Source organism: Corvus cornix, chromosome 7 (assembly GCF_000738735.6).
Source record: "Corvus cornix cornix isolate S_Up_H32 chromosome 7, ASM73873v5, whole genome shotgun sequence".
NCBI lineage: Eukaryota > Metazoa > Chordata > Aves > Passeriformes > Corvidae > Corvus > Corvus cornix.
In genome coordinates this window covers 23,191,914-23,212,659 of record NC_046337.1, presented here as the reverse complement: position 1 = coordinate 23,212,659, position 20,746 = coordinate 23,191,914, and the positions used below count along the sequence as shown (strand labels likewise).

Below are 20,746 nucleotides of genomic sequence, written 5' to 3'. Positions count from 1 at the left end.
CCGCCACCCCGCGGCTGCTTCCGACGTCCCTTTCACTTCCTGAGTGGAGGGGGCGGCCCGAAGCACTGCCCGCCCCGCGGCCGCTGCCTGGGCCGGGCTCGTCCCCGCGTCCGGCGCGACGGAGGCGGAGCGGCGGCGCTGCCTCGGCCCCCGCCCCTCGGCGCGGTGGGGACAGTGCCACGCCGGCGGCCGCCTCGGAGTGACATGGGCCGTGGGCTAAGCCTGCTCCTGCTGCCGCTGGCGCTGCTGGCGGCCCCGACTCGGGCCGAGGGCGGCACGGCGGCGGCGGAGGAGGTTCAGATAGAGGTGCTGCACCTTCCCGAGGCCTGCAGCCCGAAGAGCAAGAAGGGCGACCTACTGAACGCGCACTATGACGGATTCCTGGCTAGCGACGGATCCAAGTTTTACTGCAGGTGAGCCCCCGAGGCACCGGGTCGGAGGACGGGCGGTGGGCCCTGCCCGGCGGGGTACGTGGCACAGCCGCTCCGCTCACCCTTAGCGGGACTCGAGGCGCTCCCGGAGTGGGGGCAGCTCGGGGCCCGCACTGACCTCGTCGGCATTAGTAATTTTTCCCCGTCTCAACCCTGACTTTTCCTCAACCGAGTGTTGAAGGATGCAGTTTCCCTAGGGTCAAGAGGGAGCGCAGAGGCAAAAGATGAAAATCAAAGACGGCTTCGCTCGAGACTGGCTGCCGTCGCCAGTGAACGGGGCCGACAGGGACTTCGAGGGCCTGTAGCCCACACCTCACATGTAGACCCCCTTTGTCAGGGTGGAAAAAACCCATCATGTTGTTACTTGCCATGTTCTGTGCTGTAATACGCGCAGAAAAATTAGGCTTGGGAGGAGAAGCTCCTGGTAGGAATGCACATTGACAATTTTAGGCAGAAACTTGAATATAGCATGCACTTCCACGTAGTTGGCACTGTGCAGTACAGCCACATTATTACAGTAGTGGCTTGCAGCCTTTTTGCCTCTTCCCCGTTGGCGGTTTCCCTTCTTGATTCATTGTGCCATCCATTTTACCGCAAAGTTTTAATTTAGTCTTTTGCTTTTTCACTTTGTCCCGTCCATCTACCTTCAGACAGTAGCTTAGCTTATTACAAAATCTTGATTCATTCCCCCATTTGTATAATTTAAGAAAATATCAGTATAGGATAATTCTGCATTTAACAGTACCGTTTCGCTTGCATTTCTTTGCCTGTTGAAGTGCCTGACTTTGATACATAGAGTGTTGCTCTCTGGATGTTTTGCTCAGTCGCTGTTCAGTTTAGTGCCTCATATGACCAGAAGCTGCCTCAAGCATTGACTGTGTGAACTGGCCGAAGTGTCAGGTGAGCACACAGCACTGTAGCTGACATTGCCATGTTCCCCCAATGCACACCTGCATTCTCAGTCCCATGCCCTCCTACAGTGCTGTGAACTGCTGAAGATATTTTCACTTTCTAGTGCTCCCCACATTCCACTTCTTGGAGACTTCCTTCATTGGCACCTTGTTTCTGGCATGCAGTGTACATAATCAGGAAGATCAGATGTTATTGTAAGAAGTTAAAAAACAAGGGTTTTCTTTTTAGTTTAAAAAGGATGTTTCCCATTACACGTATGAGGACACATATTCTTGCACTCTAAACAATGTTCTTACTGACTGCAACTTAAAGTTATATTTTTGTAAAAAAATATTAAATTGATGTTACTCATACACAATTTTTTTTAATAGTCGGACACAAAATGAAGGTCATCCAAAATGGTTCGTTCTGGGCGTTGGACAAGTCATAAAAGGCTTAGATATTGCTATGATGAATATGTGTCCTGGAGAAAAACGGAAAGTGACAATTCCTCCATCATTAGCATACGGACAGCAAGGATACGGTAAAAAAGAAGTTTTAACACTAAACTTCGTCTTTTCTCTGTTTTACCCTTTCAAACATACAGTGTTGTAAATGTCTGTAAGAGCTGGTGCTCCCATTTGGAGACTGTGCAACCGTGCAGCCCCAGTACTGCTCATTTCTACACAGTTAAGTTGTCCTGACCACAGACCCATGCCCAGGCCTTGCAGTTTCCATTAGAACTCAGTACATGCCACCCAATGTGTTTTCCCAAGTATTGCCATAATATGAAAAAATGGCAGCAAAAGGAAGATCTTCATGATCTGTTACCAGCATTATTGTATTAATCTATTAAATTCCAGTCACGTTTGGTTTTTATTATTTGACTGCTACCTGTTTAGCCTTTTAATGACAATCTTCATCTTCTGAGTAAAATGGAATATAATGCAGTGCAATTAATCTAAGTAGAAATAATTTGCTTAAAATACTGCTTACATTCTGAACAGTTAATGGCTCTCATCATCACATTACACAGTAATTGCAACAGTGCAATGTATGAAATCTGATTTGAATATAAGATAATTTAGTGTGCAGATTACTTTAAAAAAGTTCCAGTACAAGTTTTATGCAGTGTTTCAGCACTCAAATGTAGATAAATTCAGCTCTGACATGGGTGTAGTAGTTGCTGTGAAAAGGTAGCTCCTGCTCTATAATAGTACTTTGGTAGTGATATGTCAGAATTCAGTGTATCAGTTTTGTCTTTAATACAATTTCATACAAAAAAGGAAAAACACTGATACAAGTAAAAAATGTTCTTTAATACTAGTGTTAACTGTTTGTTCCAGGTAGCACTTGAGAAAGTAGTATTTTCCTACAGCACACCTGTCCTCTGTCTCAATGTATTCCTGCATGCTGGGGAAGATGCCTGCCTAATCTTGAATTAGAAAAGATGCATGTGGCTTTTTCTAAATCTTCTAAATCGTTCCTGTATTGGTATGTATATTTGTAAACTACTGGCACTGAATTTTAGTAATGTATTTTTCTTTTTTAAGTGGTATTTAAAATCATTATTTATATTCAGATGTATTTAAAATTTCTACTTTTCTAAAGCATGGAAGGTTAAAACCTTTTGAACTCTGAAACCTGTCATTTTTACTGTGGCTATTTTAGATGAGTAGTGTAATAGTTTTTTTGTCTTCTGTTTACAAACAGTGTAGATTCTTTAGCTTTTCTTCAGTTTATGAAGGATGGGCACAAGCTCAGAATTCTGAGGTTACAATGTCATGCTCACTGGCTTTGGCAGCTTGCATGTTTACATTTTAATTTTACACTGCATGATTTCTTGATGCTCTTTTGGCACTATTTTTAGACCTCATTGGTTTGTTGCTGTCTCTTTTTAGTTCCCTTTTTTTGACAGATGCATGATACATGGACCTGTGTTTGTAGGCAGTGCTGGTTTTACATCAGGTGTCAGGAAACACTTTGATCCTGGAATAATGAATTCTAACAGTTGTTTTTTTAATTGAGAGACCAAAGTATTCTAGTCATTTGGGGTTTCTGTGGGGTCAGATGACTTACATTGTATTGCTTCTTTTTGAGATGTACATTTTAAACACTATTTTACATCAAGTTCTTTTAGCATAGGTATAATTCATATGAAGTAGGTGAAACCTGACATTGTCTGCTTGTTTTTTCAGACAGAAAATACATATGAGCATTGGTCTGCTACTGTTATATTCTAAATCAAATTGCAGCTGTTTAATAAAGACATACATCTTAGAACCAGTCTAAATAAACCCTGTCAAATGACAGGATGTGAAAGAGTAATAACTTTAGAAATACTTGTTTTTCATGATAACCATTCACTTAATCTCTGAAAGTACCCGAATTGATATGTGATACAGTTTTGTTTCAGGCAAGTACATGATTGGCAAGTTTCTTCCAAAATCATTTGTCTAACACAATCAGTCTTCCTGTCTAGATGTACAAGATTTAAATTCAGAGTTTAATCTGAATATTAACACACCTTTTTAAATAAAAAAATGCTTTACATGTGAATTTATCATACATGTTATCTCTGTCCATAGTGTCTGATTCCTTAAATGCTTTCTTTTCCTTTTATTCGTAGCACAGGGCAAGATTCCACCCAATGCAACACTGATCTTTGAGATTGAACTTTATGCAGTAAATAAGGGACCTCGTAGTGTTGAAGCATTTAATCAAATAGACAAAGATGGTGACAAGAAACTCTCTGAACTTGAGGTAATATGATGTAAATAATTTGAAAGAAATAATTTATAAAACTATAGGTGTGGCTGCATCAGTTTTATCTTTACATGAGCTGCCTCTGTTGCAGCTGATCATGTACGGTTTCTGTGTGCTTACACAAACTACACTGTGCTGAAGTTTGCTGAAATTTGCTTTAATACGTTAATAAGTCTCTGACTTCCTGTAGACAAACTGTAGATGTGTCTGCACTGGAATCACAACACATTACTTGTATATACCCTGTGTCCTTGAAGATAGCTGTTGAGTACTGGCATAAAAGTCACAACAATTGGACTTTTTTCTTTTCTTCTAGATAAGCCAGTATTTAAAGGAAGAATTTGCAAGAGATGGCAAAAAACGTCATCCCTCAGCCCATGATGAAATCTTAGCTGATATATTTAAGAAAAATGACCACGATGGAGATGGCTTCATATCAGCAAAGGAGTACAATGTCTACCAGCATGATGAACTCTAAGTACTTTAAAAAATCTTTGGCTGTTTTCTGGACACTGAATTCTAAATAATAATACTTTGTTACAGATTTTTGTATTTTTTTTATAGTAGCATCTTTTTATATGTCTCAAGGTGACTGTAAAAATCTTATTTTTAACATTCAGGTAATAAAATGTGTTAGATGTTTCAAAAGAAAGAAATAAAATTGAAGTACACCATGATCTAATATTAGTGGTTCCTACAACATGTTCCAATCCACAGTATTGCTCAATAGTCTCTCATTTGGTGAAATACTGATGAAAATAATTATTTCTGTTCTATTGAGCACACAAAAGTTACAGTAACCTTTAACATAGCTGGAACATAACCGATGAACACTGCACAATACCCCATAAAATAAAAAGGGAAAAGAGAATCCCAGGAATATAACTCTCTAAGACCCCTGCAGGCTCCTAGCCTAGCTTCTTGAGGAAATGCCATTTGCAGCAATTAACTATAAAAGGCCTTAAAATAGGCGAACTCTTGTCTATGGAATGATAAGATAAAAGCAAAAATGTTTTTAAAGCAACTTAAAATGACCTCACTGATGTAATACTAACATAAAGAATTTGGTGTTGAAGAAAAAGCAGTATTTTAAGTGAGTTTTTAAACTTTGACTTAATAAAATTATCAAGTTAGCCAGTTTATTCAGCAGCACCAAGTTAAAAATCTACACTATTATCATTTAATTGAATGAGGTCAAAGATGATGGGAAATACTATATATAAACATAAGTAATTAATTACTTGGTCATCATTCTGGTTTTCCTCACTGGAAAAATAAGAAGAAGTAGCAATAATTAACAGACAGGACTTACATCTGTTAACTGTTCTGCCTGTGCAGAACACATTGTAACACTTGTGAAACATACTTCACTCTTCCCACATGAAAAGCAATGGCTGTATTCATTTCAACATGTAATAATCAGATGTACACAGTGAAAGTGGCAGCACAAGTGAAAAAAGCTTCCATACCTGGGTTATCCTTGAAATAATTTTAAAAGGTATAAAAAGGGTTTTTGCTTTGCTGGTGTAAAACAGTGTGGTGAGAGGTTTAACAGTGCCCTGCCCTACAGCGCACCCAGTCCCAGCCCTGGACACAGCTCTCTGGCGTTCCAGTCCTCAACAAAACTCGGTTTCCTGAGGCTGGGATGTACTTGTAAAAGTTCTTCACCCCAGAAGTCTTGTTAGAGTGTGCAGTTCCATTATTTTCATAAGCTTCCAAAACATTTTCTGCTTAGCAGTTTTTTTCTGAGCACATAAAAGAAAGTGAAGAGCAGCTGTGACATAAAATCCAGCCACAGCAGCTGGACTGGCTGGTACTTTTTAATAATCTAAACAAACTTGATATACAGCAACAGCACCCTAATATGAAATTCCCATCCATAGTTTCAGTTGTTCCCTTCTGTAACTGAAACACTAGACTGAGCTAACTTTTAGCATGTTTTTTAATCCGATACTTCAGTTAAACATTCATGAGGACACTAAATTATTAACAAATATTCTCATTTAACCATCATATGCCAGCGTAGAGAAAGGCAACATTTTGGGGGTTTAACAACAAGTTTGTGTAAACAACTTTTAAGTTCTAGCATATATTTTGACATTATGAAAATACTATTTAAAAGTATGTTTTTCATTATCATGATAATGAGAAGGTTCTAGGAAAAACAGCAATGTCGGGGAATGCATGTGCATTTTAAAGTAGAAGGTCATTGACTGTGAAGCAAATAATTTGAAGATAACAGTGTAATAAAATGTTTTGCACTTTCACTGTTTTTCATTTCACAATTTGAGTCATATTTACTAACTGAAAAGTTTGTGGCACAGTTATGCCCATGTCTGTGACAGCAGGCACTTACCCAGATCAGTTACTTCATTCTCTTATGCCAGAGGTCAAAACAGGGCACAGCATGCAGTCGTACGTATTTTTGTCCATTAAAAGAACATTCCAGGCATCCATAAACTGTCTCCCTTTTAGAACTTCCCATTCCACAAAGGACACAGGGGCCTTTGGGGATGTTGTTATTAAGTAAATTAATTCGGATATGAGAACCGTCTCTGAGATAGCTTGTAGAGAGATCAGTCATGCTTGCAGCTTTTTCATAATAATCTGCAAAAAGGTCCTCCAAGTAAGGATCGGAGTTAGCAATGATTTCCACTACTCCTTTATCTGAAAATGAACACACAAGAAAAAGAAGCAGTGATTTGTTATTACATTATGAACTGTTGTTTAAAAACTGTCAGTTTAACTATAGAAATAACAACCGATTCTCAAAACCATGTTAAGCATGCTAATATAGATTGCTTCCCATTAAAAACCTTGTGTGATGAAAATTTTTCTTCAACTTCACTTAAGGCACTAACAAAAGCCAGAATTTTTTGTATATGACCTGTGTAATTCTATTTTTAGAAATATATCTAAAAGATAGGCCTGAGGTGAGAAACTGGTGCAAAGTCAAGTCACAGCTGTGTACTTCTCTGTTTCTATTTTTGCATTTCTAGTTTTATATTCTAAACATTGTAAATCCACTTTTATTTCCTATTATTTACAATAAAAACCCCTCTAATACTTAATAGGTTTAGAAAACTCGGAGGACTCCTTGTTAACCTCACAGCAGGTTTCTGAGCATCCAGATATGCCAGGTAGGAACTACTTGCCTTTTCCCTCTCTCTTCAGGGACTGACTAGATTGAGTGAAGAACTTTTAGGCTGCTACAGCTACTGAGATGTATCAAACCCACTGAAGTATTCCCCTAGTGTGGATTGGAGCAGCACTGAAGGCTTGGTCCATAAAAGTCCTTTGATCGAGAATGGGATACAGCGGAGCAAGGACACCTGTCCAGAGCAGCCTTTGGGACATGTTTACTGCTCAGCATTTACCTTCACACTCAGATCTGCAGATTTCCAAAGTACTTGGACCGAGGAGTGTTACAAGTTTAAGGTCTTGGTGTAAAGCTGCATACAGGGATCTGCATTTTTGTTGGATGTTATGTTCATATTAGAATGAAGAAAGAGGACTATGATGGTATCTTGGCCATGTCCCTGCCATGGGAACATAGTGCCTAAGGAGTACATTCAGATATTGCAGTTATATTGTTTGGTATGTAAACTTACAGCTTTTGCCCTCAAATAAATTACTGTAATTATAACTTGTATAATACAAGCTGTAAATGGCAAACCCATGAAATAGGTTCAATGTTAAGTTAGCTTTATAGTTACTCAATACTAGTTTATCAACAGCCATAAGTTTTATTTTAAGATCTTTAGAGTTTAATGAGCAGATTTGTTATTTCTGAGAGTCAGGTTCTCAAATGTAAATTTTAATAACTCTATAATCATTTCAATACACTAGAAATCGAGAGCTACATCTTGCATCAAGATTTTTTTCTTTAAACATTCATCTTGCACAGAAATTAAAGAAACAAAGGAACACTTTTCATGCATTAAATAAGACATTTGTATATAAATATCAAAAGTCATACTTCGATGAAACAGATTATTCTTTAATCTCCTTAATTTGGTCAGTGAAGATGATCCAGATTTCTCTCTTTCAAATCCTCCTTTTGAAATTGGAGTCACACAGAGTTCTGTAAAAATGAAAAGTTTTAAAAGGACTAAATATAAAAGCCATAATTGCACAACAGTTTAATATGCTTTCTATAAATTTCTTTCAATAAAGTTAACAGTAATTAAATTTAGCTTTGCTAATGTTTTTAATGGCTGGTACAATTTTTTAATACAAGTCTGCACAGAGTAATAGCCCACAGAATCAAGTAACACAGATTTGATGGGAATTTCTAAATGTTGGTAGCTTTCAATTAACATCCTCATAGCCTGTTTAGGTTCATACACAAATTATGGTCACGTTAAGGGATTAGGACAAGTCAGTATCATAAAAATGGAAGCCCTGATTCTGAAGGACAAACATTTCTGTAGTCTTACTTGAAAGTAGAAATGAAAAATAGTAAGCAAGGCTGTGAGTTCTTTACTCACCTCTTCCAATACTGAATCAACTATTAAAACCTTTTTTATTAAATAAAAATAAGTATAATCTGTGTTTCTATCCATAACTTGAAAGAAAACCTTTAAAGTAAAATCTGTTATGCAAATTTTTTGTTTCCAATTACTGCAATTATTTCCTCCTAAATAGCTTTAGATACTTATATGTGCAAATGTATCAGACTGAAATTAAAGCCCCAACAGAAAAAAATGTTACTAGTTTAGAAGTTCTGTACACTTTTTTCTTTACTTGTGTCTTTGTACTTGCCCATTTTATGCAAAACTGATCAGATAATGTCAGAAGCCTGTTCCTCACCAGCTAGAAATATAACTAAGTGGGGCTTTTTGTTCCATGCAGCTGCAGAATTAAAAAAAATACAAAGTCATACTAACTTTTAAAAAATGTTTCCACAGCAAACTATTTTCTAGCACCTGCCTTGTTTATCATCTTTTCAAGCACACTTTCTGTCAGAAAGTCAGAATGCTTACGTGCATAAAATTAAGGCATACCATTGTAAGGAATCAGGGATTACGTATATCAAGAGCAATAAAACAGATTTAAAAACTTAAATCATTATAAATAATAGCAGTAATGACAGTAATTCACATTACTTACCAAAATTACCGTCCAAATGAATGTAGAGTTCAAATACACTAAAAGCAATAGTTGTATGTGCAGGAAAAACAATGGCTTTGTCTCGTCCTTTATAATTCTGATCTTCAATTATGTGAAACTATAATTTAGAGAAGCATCAAAAGAAAAAAAGTTACAAATTGAAATGAATTAATAAACATAATACTAATCTTAACTGCATACATTGAGAATTGTAATACCAGGGGAAACTTTGAAATTGAAGATCAAATTTCACAACTAAAGAATTTTCTATTAACAACTTTGCATTTTAATAACATTTGATACAGAGAGAGTAATTTGCATCACTTACTGAAAATTACGTGAATGATTTATAAATACTAGTAAAGAGCAAAGTCAGAAGACGTCTAGGTTTAATTACTCAAACACATTGAGGGGGAAGCAGGAGGAAGGGCATAAAACAGGGAGTAAGATGCCAACCCTTCAAATATTAACCTGAAGTTCCAATGTATTACAGAAGATAACCATAATAATGAAAGAAAGGTTATACATTTCTTAGAAAGAAGTCATAAATTCTGCATTTTTGCTGAGGCTTTACCCCAAGCAATGGCTCATTGTCTAGCCATCCTTTCATGCAATCCCATCCCTAAGTCACATAAGCACTGCTAACAAAAGACCAACTCTTAAATCACTTTACATCATTGCAATAATATTGATTTACTTCAGATTTTTTCAAGCTTACATTATAAAAATACAATTAAATCAAACAATAAAATTTATAAAAACGAGCTTTTTGTGCTTGATCATTTAAGTTACAGAACTTTGTCAAACATATTTACCCTCATTGTCTCTCCACGCATTCCAGTATGGACAGTTAATGAGCACTGCCTTGTAGTTCGAATGCTTTCCATGACCACACACAAAATTTCCATCCTACTTTTTCTTGATTGATGGACTAGACAATGATCAAAGTTTATTTTTCTAAAATCAAGAGGGAGGCAGGAAGGAAATTCAGACATAATTAGCAGTTTACAAAGCAGCTAAGTAACTTTAAATCAATAAATAAATCACCATAATGTCTGTTTCACAGCAGTAAAACAACTGACCAAGGAGATCTCTGGAAACCTAATATTGGTTTTCAGAGTTTGGGAACAGAAGCACTAAAAAATTCAAGGAAAGCCAGTATTGTACAGATGTAAGAGAGGATATCTGGTGCACTCTGGAAAATTCAAAGCCTGTCCATCTGACTCTGGTTTTAGTGCCAATAACTGAAAAAAAACCCTTATATTACTTACAAACAATACTGAACAATCATGAAACAAGTATTTGTTAAAGAATTTCTACAAACAGTGGCAGTTAGTTCTGTAACACTGAATCTTCTTTTCAGGAGACTAGATTCTCTCTCCTCACCCCAGTTATTAATTATAACGTTTGGAGGTTCTAAATAAAGCAGGAAAAGGTAGGCACAGAAGGAGAGGTTACAGATACAAAATGGCATGCACTTCTTGGTAAATAACAACAAGGCAACAATACATATTTGCAAATGCCAAATGTTGCATCATGCGTAGTAAATAATTTACTGGGATGCACTGCTGGGATTCACTGGGATGACATTGTGACCAAAGTACAATCTTTGAGATATAAAATAAAGAATTACACCTAAAATTAGTCACATCATATTTCTAGAAGTTTGATATTTGTGCTAGCATCACAGGAGCACCAAGTTCATTTTCACTGTCCACAGCTCTACAAGAATTTTGGTAAAAGAGACTGGGTTTAAAGAAAAGTCACAGAAGATTACAAAAAATAACTTATTTTGGTTTTTGCAGAAAAGGCTGTGTAATAGCTTCATAAAACCTCTAAGTACCTACAATGGCAATAATATATATGGCTCTTGAGTTCATCAAAGGCAAAGAAATCCCATTTCTGAAACCTGAAGTTGGGTAATGCCATTCAAAGTAAATTTCAAAATTTCGATAAAATGGTATATAACACAGATGGGAATTTGGATGGACTCTTCCTCTCTGAATATGTATTTTTTTCTTCAGAGATTTACCGTAATTCAAAGAATTCAGAAAAATTATACTGTCTGCATTATACAGAAGGTCATGTGTCTAATCCCAGTGATCCAGCCTGATACTTTTGAAAATATCAGATGTGACTGCTACTGATTGACTTAAAATAATCAAAACCTAACCATTTCAGACTTTCAACCTAACAGTATGTAATATAATTATGGAAACAGAAATCAAAACACAGAATACAACCTTGTCGTAAGTTCTTTAAGTAATGTTGGTACTTCAACTTCATGTTTGGTCACTATGCCAAATGAAGCTTTAAAGGCAATAGAATCTGATCCAGCAACATCAAAACCAACATCGTTCATTATCTGATTTCCTCTTTTACCATTAAGCGAAACATCTGATTTGTCTTCGTAGTTGAGCAGCTGGTAAGACGAGACACCTGAGTAAAAGCAGATAACCTTTGTGTGATGAAAAGTCTGAACACAGTATTTTCACACAGCAAGAATAAATGGTACCATTCCTACTGTGCTTAACCATTTTGATGTGAAATTCAGAGCTACACTGAGCACTTCTTTATTGGTGTTACTACTGATTGATGGAAAGACCACACAGGAGTCAGAGGGTTTCTGTGCCGCTCTCTCTGCCACAGTTGTGCCCATGCTCCTGGGTTTGATTAGAGCTATTTTCAAATTTCTGTGTTTATCATTATTCTCCGCAAGTACTTCTACCTGTAACTATGATGTTGATACATATAAACTACACATGTAGTGTGTTCTGGCTTTAATGACAGAGGCTCTGAAACCCAAAATGACTCAGTGGAGGCCACACAGAATAATAAAACTAGGAGTAAAATGAAAGCCACAGTATAAAAAATATTAGGGAATTCTGAATTTTGTCTAGAGGCCATACAAATACCCTAATTTTTCTTGATTTTTGCAATACATGAATGAGACATGGGTGTGCCACTAACATTAACTCTGCCTTTTACCTGACATGTCACGTTTAGAAAGACTTACCACACTTTCCATAGATGCCTATTGATTCCAGGGACTATGTCAGTTTATTTTGAAGGAAAACAACAGATTAATTCTGACTTGCTTGAAAGTTTGCATTCAATTGTTGTGCAATCAAAAGGTAGGTACCAAAGCATCTCTATAAAAATGTCTTTATAATATTAAATGCATTTCCATTACACTAACAGAAAAAATACTAGAACTCATTGGTTACCAAATTAAAATGAACAAAGGGATTTGATTTCCAAATACATCTAAGAATCTGGGGTTTACTCTTTTTTTGGTTTTTAATCTTTTGAAGCTTTTAGGATAAAATGACATTATGAAGTCACTTAGTATGAATCCTGTTTGTATTTATTTTTAACCAAAAAAAAGGTTCAGCTATTTTTCACAATTCTAAAAGGATTGCAAACACTTGTCTTTGTCACATAAAAAAGGAAATTTAATTATAAACCCTTTTGCTTGTGTTAAAGGACAATACTTTCTGCACATGACATTTAACCTTTACAGAAAAGACTAGTAAGGTTTTGTGAGACTTTTTAATGAGATTTTTCAATCTTTTTTCAGACTTTTTAATGAGATGATTTTTTTTTTTTCATTCAGGACAAGCCAGGAGGCTTGTCCTGAATGTAAGACAGGATTAAAATTTTTCTTATCATGCTTGTGTCCTGAAATCCCCTCTTGTGGGATCAAGTGGTATTTCTGTCTTCTTGTGCTCATACTAGTTTGTCTTAGTAGGGTTTTTAACTGATGCATTTGTTGTGCAATTAATATCAAAATACTTTTGTCAAAATTGACGTTTTCAAAAAAAAAAATCAATGAAACTTTTGAGAAAACAGAGCATGCAGACATGAATTACACACTTTTCAAAGGAATGTACAGGAAGATATAGACAGTATAGCTCAATTTTGCACCTCCTAATTCTCATAGAATCTCCTCAACATTTATGTTATTGCACAGCAAAGGCAATTTTAAGAGAGTTAAGCTCTTTAAATAAACCAAAGAGATAGCAAACATGGAAAAAGTCTTATAAAAATCCAATTACATCAGTCAGATGTAATAGTTGTTGTCAAATGCTTCTGGCCTGTGCAGAGCCCAGTTCAGCGCTAGGGACTACCACCATGGAAGAGCTGTGGAGCTGAGGCTGTTCTTACACACTTTAAAATGAGTATACAGAGAAGGGTGTACATTTCCAAACAAATTTTATGTAGCAATTAATAACATACATCAATACATCCATCAGGAATTTGTGGGTTGTAAAAAAGCAAGGCTTAACTGAATTAGTTTAATACTAGTTCAGAAAATATCAAGACTTTTTAGTATAAATTACTTTCTTTTTTTACTCTTTTTCCCAGAAAGTCCTTTTTTTCCTTTTTTCTTACCATTTTGATTTGTACTTTTTTTCTTAAATATTTATTACATGACTAAGCAAGAAAAATTTTATTACCCATTTACAAAGGAAACATCATACTACCTGCACTGTTTAAACTATGTTTATTATGCATTTACTAGAAAACATGCATTTTTCACTTTAAAGAAAGATAAAAATCTTACCTGCAGAAATTTCTTTCTCCCCTTGAAGAATGTCTTTTAATGTGAAAGGTGTTGAAGCAAATTTAGATTTTTTTGAAAGTGAACATTTTCTTTTTTTAATCACAAGGCTCAGAGGTTGGTATCTGTCAGCTTCACTGAGGCTGGGCACTGGAACTAATCTTCCTCCATCACCAACCTGTTTAACAAAGTTTTTGGTTGCAGCAGCAAACATATTACGACATTAGTAATGATAGTAATAAAAAGCTCTGTATCAAGTGTAGCTTCCAGACATCAAGCCCATGTTCAATTCATTTTATATTGTTCTTGCAAACAAACTAAAATGCTTTTTTAAAAAAAATAAAAGTCTTTCAAACCGCTGTTTTCTTAGGTTGAGTTATATTTCACTTGGAAAGAATCAACAGCATCTTAGCTACCGAACGTCTATGGTGTATTGCTTGAGACTTCTCTCAGAGATCTTCAGTTAAGCTCTCTAATTCTGCATGATGAATAATGAATTACCAGTGTAAACTGAGAGGGAAATGGTGCCCTTTTCTTGGCAGTTTAATGCCACTGTTTGAAATCAAAATTTCTGTCACAGAAACAGAAAACTAACTTCCATAAACCTTAGCTTCCCTCTAGGAGTTATTGGTGTACTGCTGTTTGTTGGGTCCTTGCCACAGCTGAATTCTGGTGTTTTAGCAACACCCAACAAAGCAGCCCAGACGTGCTCTGGGAGGCCACTGGAATTACACTTTGATGAACACTGGTTGCTCTGTGAGATGGTGTTGCCTTTCACAGCACTGGCATAACCTAGCTGGGAGAGCTCAGCTGGGGACTGAGCACTGTGCTGGGCTGAAGTATAAGATCAGAGATGGCTGGGGGCAGGGGGGAACAACAGTGGGCTTTCATCATTTGTTATTAAGCTCCTATGGACTCAGCTGCCTGTGACCCAAGGGCTAGGCTTGAGCTGCATGTATTTAGCTCAGACTACTGAAAAACTCATTAAATTGTGAGAATTATGCAAAATAATAAAAGTAAAATTGCAGAAAGAAGTGAGATTATTGATAGAGGAATGAGGAGCAACTCAAGGATCGAAGATATAAAGCACCAGCGTAAAAAGACAGAAAATTTTAAAGAAAAAAGAGAGAGACAGTAGAGAGCACTGTGGAGGATCTGTGAGAGAGTCAGCAGGAGCTGACCCATCCTCATGTAAACAATGACTTGATTTTCTTGCAAGATTGATGAACACAGAACTGGCTAAACCTTGTAGCACTTCTTCCAGAGACTTCCTTTGCAGTTACAGTTGGTAAAGCATCAACCACAGGCATGTAAATCTACACTTCAGTAGGAATATTATCCCTGGTTGCCAGGTAACAATTGGTTTGGCTTTTTTTTCTGAAGTAAGGTTTTCATGTGAAAGTATCTAAAGAACTGTTTTTATAATATGAATATTTATTTAATAATTTATCATGTGTCAATACTTCCATAATAGTTTTAAAGGATCAGAGTATCAGGAAGTCCAACAAAATGGCAAAAAGAGGAGGGCATTACCTCAGCTAAGATGAAAAGAAAGGCTGCTGGATCTGTCTGCTTACTCTAGAGGGTGCTGAAAAATCAAGTCAGGTTATATATAGACTTTGAATTGAAAGCATGTGAAAGGCTGCAATTAATTCTGGCTGTAATTCATATTACACTATCAGAAAAACCCTGTACATATTTACTCAATCAAAACACATCAACAGAACTGAAAAGGTTTTAAAGAGAAGGAAAATCTATGGGAATTCCAAAATGAAAATTGCCCACCAATTCTTGATTTAGATTAATCCTGTATGTATGTTACACGTTTGACAGGATACTGTTTTTCCTACAGATTATTACGATCAGCTGGCACCGTTTATTCAACATGTAGTTGTATTTTTCTTACTCGGTATGTGGTCATAGATCATAATCTGATCTAGCTCTAATTTTGATAATGAATAGTTTCATTTGATATGTTTATGTGCTATTCCTGTTACTCTAACACCCTATAATACACCATAAACACTTCAGCAGATGTTTGTGTTGTCCTCATGCCACAGATCAGAGAACAGGAGTCCAAGTACAGTAACATTGCCATGTTCTGAAAACAGTCACTAATTTTGCACATCCGAGTGAAGAAACTTAAGGTATTTCCCTGCTCCTCCAGCACCAGGAAACTGTACTTGGCACACAAATGTACTCATGAACTTCAGCATTTCCGCAGCCCTGGCATGCTCTCATTTTGGGCAACCAATACATGAAAAACATTTAATTTCCAAGTGCATAAGTTATGCCTGAGCCATCATTGGAATAAAAAAATCTTGCCTTGTCTCACTAAGTTGTGCAGATTAAAGTCCTTGCTCACATTTAGGTTCAAGGCTATCCCTGGGGAGGATCTGGGCCGAAATGTTCCACTCCCCTTGGCACAGAGCCCTGTAAGGGCACTGACAAGGCATCCCCTCTGCCTTCCCACACACAACCCTCCACAGAAGAGCAAGAGGACTTTTCTAGCCTGATTATCTTCCCCTGGAGGGAAGAGAAAGATAGTTTATTTCCTATGCAAGATGAGTTCTGTTTGTTTGGAGCGGGTCTTAGCCATGGAGTAGTACCAGAGCAAGTATTAGCTATGTATAGCTGAGAATTTTTATGCTTAAATACTTTATTTTTTTCCCTACATCATATTGATATGAACATAGAGATTTTTTATGAGTAAAATCTAGAGGACAGTCCTGCTGTCTGCATAACATTGGAGGATGCAGAAGGTTTTTGTGGTTATTAGATAATTCCATAATGATTTTTGGTTTAATATTAGATAGTAAGCCTACATTATCCCTTGCAGGAATGTTGGTCACCTGTAATTACAGGGTGTCTGAAGAGGCATTTATAAGCTGATCTAAGGTGGTGCAAACTAGAGATTTGTCCATGGAACTGAAAATGTGGAATTATTTCATTATTTTCAATCCAGAAATCTTAAACCATCTGTTTGATGTTAAACCATCTACTTGAACTGATCTGATTTTAATTTATTTCTTGTCACAGTCACCCATATCATAAGATTAGCATGATTAAGCAGTCAGTTGAAGGGAGAAAAGAAATCTTAAGTATTAACTGACTGGATAAACTCAGTTGGTGTTTCACTTGCAAGGATTAAACCCACAATCTACACCAAAGTATGCTGGTAATTTGTTTAATATCTTCTTAGTGTACAAAAAGATGCCATCAGTTGCCAGATCTCCTGGTATCATGTACACTTCAAGTGCCTTTGAACCATATTACATTTACCTACAGATCTCTGCAAAAGAACAAGTGCAAGAATTTAACATATAAAAACCAGCTAAATAAAATGCTACTGAAAAAATTACTTACAAAATTCCGTAACTTTCCAGCATATGGCATGAGTATTTCCCTAGAAAGATAGGATCTGTGCAATATAGCTACTGTTATATTCCAGGAGGTAACAAAAATAACATTTTATGGGACAAAATATGGTTCTTATTACACATACACTTGTTGGTTTTTTATAACAAGCTGAGTGGGTTTAACAGCACTTGACTTCTTTTTTGATTCTTTTGAGGTGGCATTTGTCTAGAGATTCTCATGTACGAGCAAAACCAGCTGGTTTAACACCATAACTTACATAACTTCAGAGCTCCTGGGTCTGAAGTCAGTACCACTGTCATGCTGAACTCCTGGTCTAGCACTTTGCTGGGATACTGGGGGTACTGGGGTCACCTGGCACTCATTGCTTGCAGTGATTGCTGCTCACAAAGCCCTATGGCATTTAGAGACCACTGTGGGAAGGAAAGTAAGTTAAAGCAAGAATGTTTCCAGCAGACATAGCTTCAACATAGGTATTTCCATGTTGGATTTCTTTATTATACAGTTCAAATGCAGTGAAAACTTTAAATCAGTTCCTAAATGCTATGCAGTATAGGGGAACAATGGAGTTAGACATGGTATATTTTAATTTTTCGCAGAAGCCTAGTCCTAAAATATTTTAAGTTCCCCACATTTAAAGTATGACTTCTTGTGGAGCCAGATCCTTTTGAATATTACACCGCTATTTGTAGAATCAGGAGAAAATTTTAATGCGAAGTTTCTAGAGGTATGTTTTTTATTGGACCTCTATGTTTAGTTATATGGAACTTTTGTATGTGAACAGTTACTTTACAAATTAGAATGAATTTGAAAAAAAATTTTAGAAGTGTAGGAAACAGTGTCACCCCTTTTCTATACAGATATCTAAAAAGTATCATATGGGGTATTCTAAATAATTTTCAAGGTCACTTTTAATAGTCCATTTGAAAGACAGATACACACACTTGCTATCACTATGATTCCTGTATCACATTCCTTAGGTTTACAGCTCAACTATTGGAACCTCCTTCTATTCTCTGCCACAGAACAGACTGTGATGACACTGGTAACACATATCCCCAGCTTGTGCTACACACACATAGAAGGCAGATCCCCTGCCAGGGGTTGTTTTTGTGACACTTTCCCAGCAATCAAAATATTTAAAGCTGTACTGTACTGAAAGTGTTACATCAGGGAAAGGCTACATGATGTGAAGTCCAACTGGCTTCTCTATGTCTTTTGGCTGACATCACCCCTCTTTCACCTTTAGACAAGCAACATCTGTTGACCTGATAAAAAGGGTATGTGTTGCACAGTTGGCTCTTTTGTACCAGTTCACTGCCTTCTCACTAGAGCCATGCTGACGATAAAGGGAAACACAAAAGCAAGCAAGGAATACAAATTCTGGTGGTTGTTTTATATGCTCTTCCACAGACTTACCTTTCAGGTTCCAGACCTTTGTTCATGGACAAGCAGATTACTTAATCTATGTTTCATGTGTCCATCTTTAGAGTGTATGAAATATCCCAACTTCTGCTTCTTTGTTATTGCCCCAGCATCAATGGCAATATTTTTAATGGACAGATGGATGTGTTAGCTGTGAAGCCTTTACTAAAAAGAAATGCAAAAGTAGTCCTCCAGGGATTTGCTGAGGTAGTATGTTTGCATTTACACTTACACCTGTGAGATGCAGGTGCATCTTTCAGCTCTCAGTCGGACGACTGACTGCATCTTTTTGCTCACTAAGAAGATACTAAACAAATTACCAGCATAATATGGTGCAAATTTGGGTTTAATCTTTTCAACACCAGCTCAGTTTATCCAGCCAGTTAACAATTAAGGTTTCTTTTCTCCCTTCATCTTCCAGCTTTCATTTGTTACATAAACATTACGGCATACAACAAAGCTACTTTCATCATGCAGCATTATTAGCTCGTAAAGACAAATCTGGAAAAAAACAAGCCACTGTGATCTAAAGTAGGTTTAATGCTTCCTTTCCTTTGAAGGATGCTGCCCAAATGGCTAAATCCTTTTTATCCAACATCTGTCAGTGGACGTGTCTGTGTGAGACGACAGCTTTGTGGGCTTGCCCATCCTCATGTACCAGGAGGCAGAGCAGTAGATGCTGCTATGCCACTGTATCTGCAGAAAAATTACAAAACAACAGATTTGTCTACTATGTTATAACTCACATGGTCCATGCTGAGCTGTCTGATGGGTGCTGGTACAGTTATATCTATATAAAACTTCCTTCAGTCATAGACATATCTTGTTCCTTGCTGCTTCTCCTTATGTTTTAAACTGAGCAGCAGGACTGCTTTTATTTTTGGTGTTGACACCAGCTGTTCTGTGATACTGGGCAATTAACCTCTGTCTATGAAACCTACTGTTTGTGGCCGTGCTAATATATCACTTCTCAGGGAAGGATACTGCAAGATCTGATTATTATTATTATTATAAAGTATTCTCAGATCTTTGGATACAGAGTATTTAAAAACAGACAAAATTAAATCAGTGTTTGTAGGGCAAGCAAGAATTCAGCATCTTCTTTCATAATCACCTCTATGTTTATTCAGACTATTCCTTTTCATGCTACAAGACTATATCATCTAGTTTCCTAATTCATTCTTTTCACACATTTAGGCACAAAGTAATACACTTGAGCAGTTTCCAGATACTAAACATTGTAACCAACAGGTAACATAAAAAATTCTTGTCACCAAACATAAAAAGTAGCCTATCACTGTTATTCTGGGTTAGCTGATCAGCATTTAAGTAAAGTCAGCTCTTGAACTAGAACTGAAGAATGGACATGGTCTCATGCTGTTTCTTCAATTTCTTTGGCTGCTAAATGTAATACATAGCCCTCAAAAATAACCTGCTTGAAGAGAAACTTAAAAGACAATTGACACATTAAAATTTATCAGTTGAAATAAATAACCCAACATCCTTACCAGAACTTGTAGTGCACCTGCAGTCCAACAAGTGTAACCTTTTGGCAATGTTTAATTATAGTTTTATCCTCCACTGACTTGTCAAAAAACCTGCTCAAGAAACCTAGGATAGTAGTGAAATTTGAACTAGTAATTAGTTTCTTTTCTTTACTGAAGGAAATGTAGCCAGACACTCATCAGTGAGAAAAGCAACTACGTATTTGGTTTTGCTTTGGAACTTACCCTTGTAATTACAAACATACTCAAACGTAGTCTCATCACAGGCAAAAAATATCTTCACAACAGATTCGTGTCTGTAACATGCATTTATGTACACCTTTTTTTTTTTTCTGAAGTTTTTAATATACCGTTATTAATATGTACTTGGGATATAGATATGGGATATATAACCTAACCTGTCTCTTCATTTACTCTAAGTTAAATCTTAGACATAGCTCTCAGAAATAAAAACCACAGTCTAAATATAAGACATTTCATTGGCTGACCTTGAGTAAAATTAGACTCATCACTCAATCAAAATAGAGTACCTCATGAGGACTTGAAGAACCATGCAGCTTGATATGTTGGCAGTGCAAAAATATTAAATGTATCATCACATCAGAACAGATTTTTGTACCAGCAGTGAAACTTGGAGCAGCTTTCTGTGGGCAACTTCTTTAGCTGAGTCAGGA

The 20,746-nt window shown here is 36.7% G+C and overlaps 2 protein-coding genes across 2 annotated transcripts; one reads left to right on the top strand and one right to left on the bottom strand.

The window, feature by feature from the left end:
- The first annotated feature begins 127 nt into the window (after positions 1-127).
- On the top strand, positions 128-6,355 carry FKBP7 (FKBP prolyl isomerase 7). Its single transcript, XM_039554653.1, has 4 exons — positions 128-413; positions 1,715-1,866; positions 3,952-4,085; positions 4,405-6,355. Exons 1-4 carry the CDS (start codon positions 205-207, stop codon positions 4,564-4,566), a joined length of 657 nt encoding a protein of 218 aa, XP_039410587.1. The 5' UTR covers positions 128-204; the 3' UTR covers positions 4,567-6,355.
- Positions 6,013-18,895, bottom strand: PJVK (pejvakin). Its single transcript, XM_010406720.4, has 6 exons — positions 13,768-18,895; positions 11,444-11,639; positions 10,016-10,157; positions 9,201-9,318; positions 8,068-8,172; positions 6,013-6,755 (listed from the first exon to the last, which is right to left on the bottom strand). Exons 1-6 carry the CDS (start codon positions 13,976-13,978, stop codon positions 6,454-6,456), a joined length of 1,074 nt encoding a protein of 357 aa, XP_010405022.1. The 5' UTR covers positions 13,979-18,895; the 3' UTR covers positions 6,013-6,453.
- Positions 18,896-20,746: the final 1,851 nt, after the last annotated feature.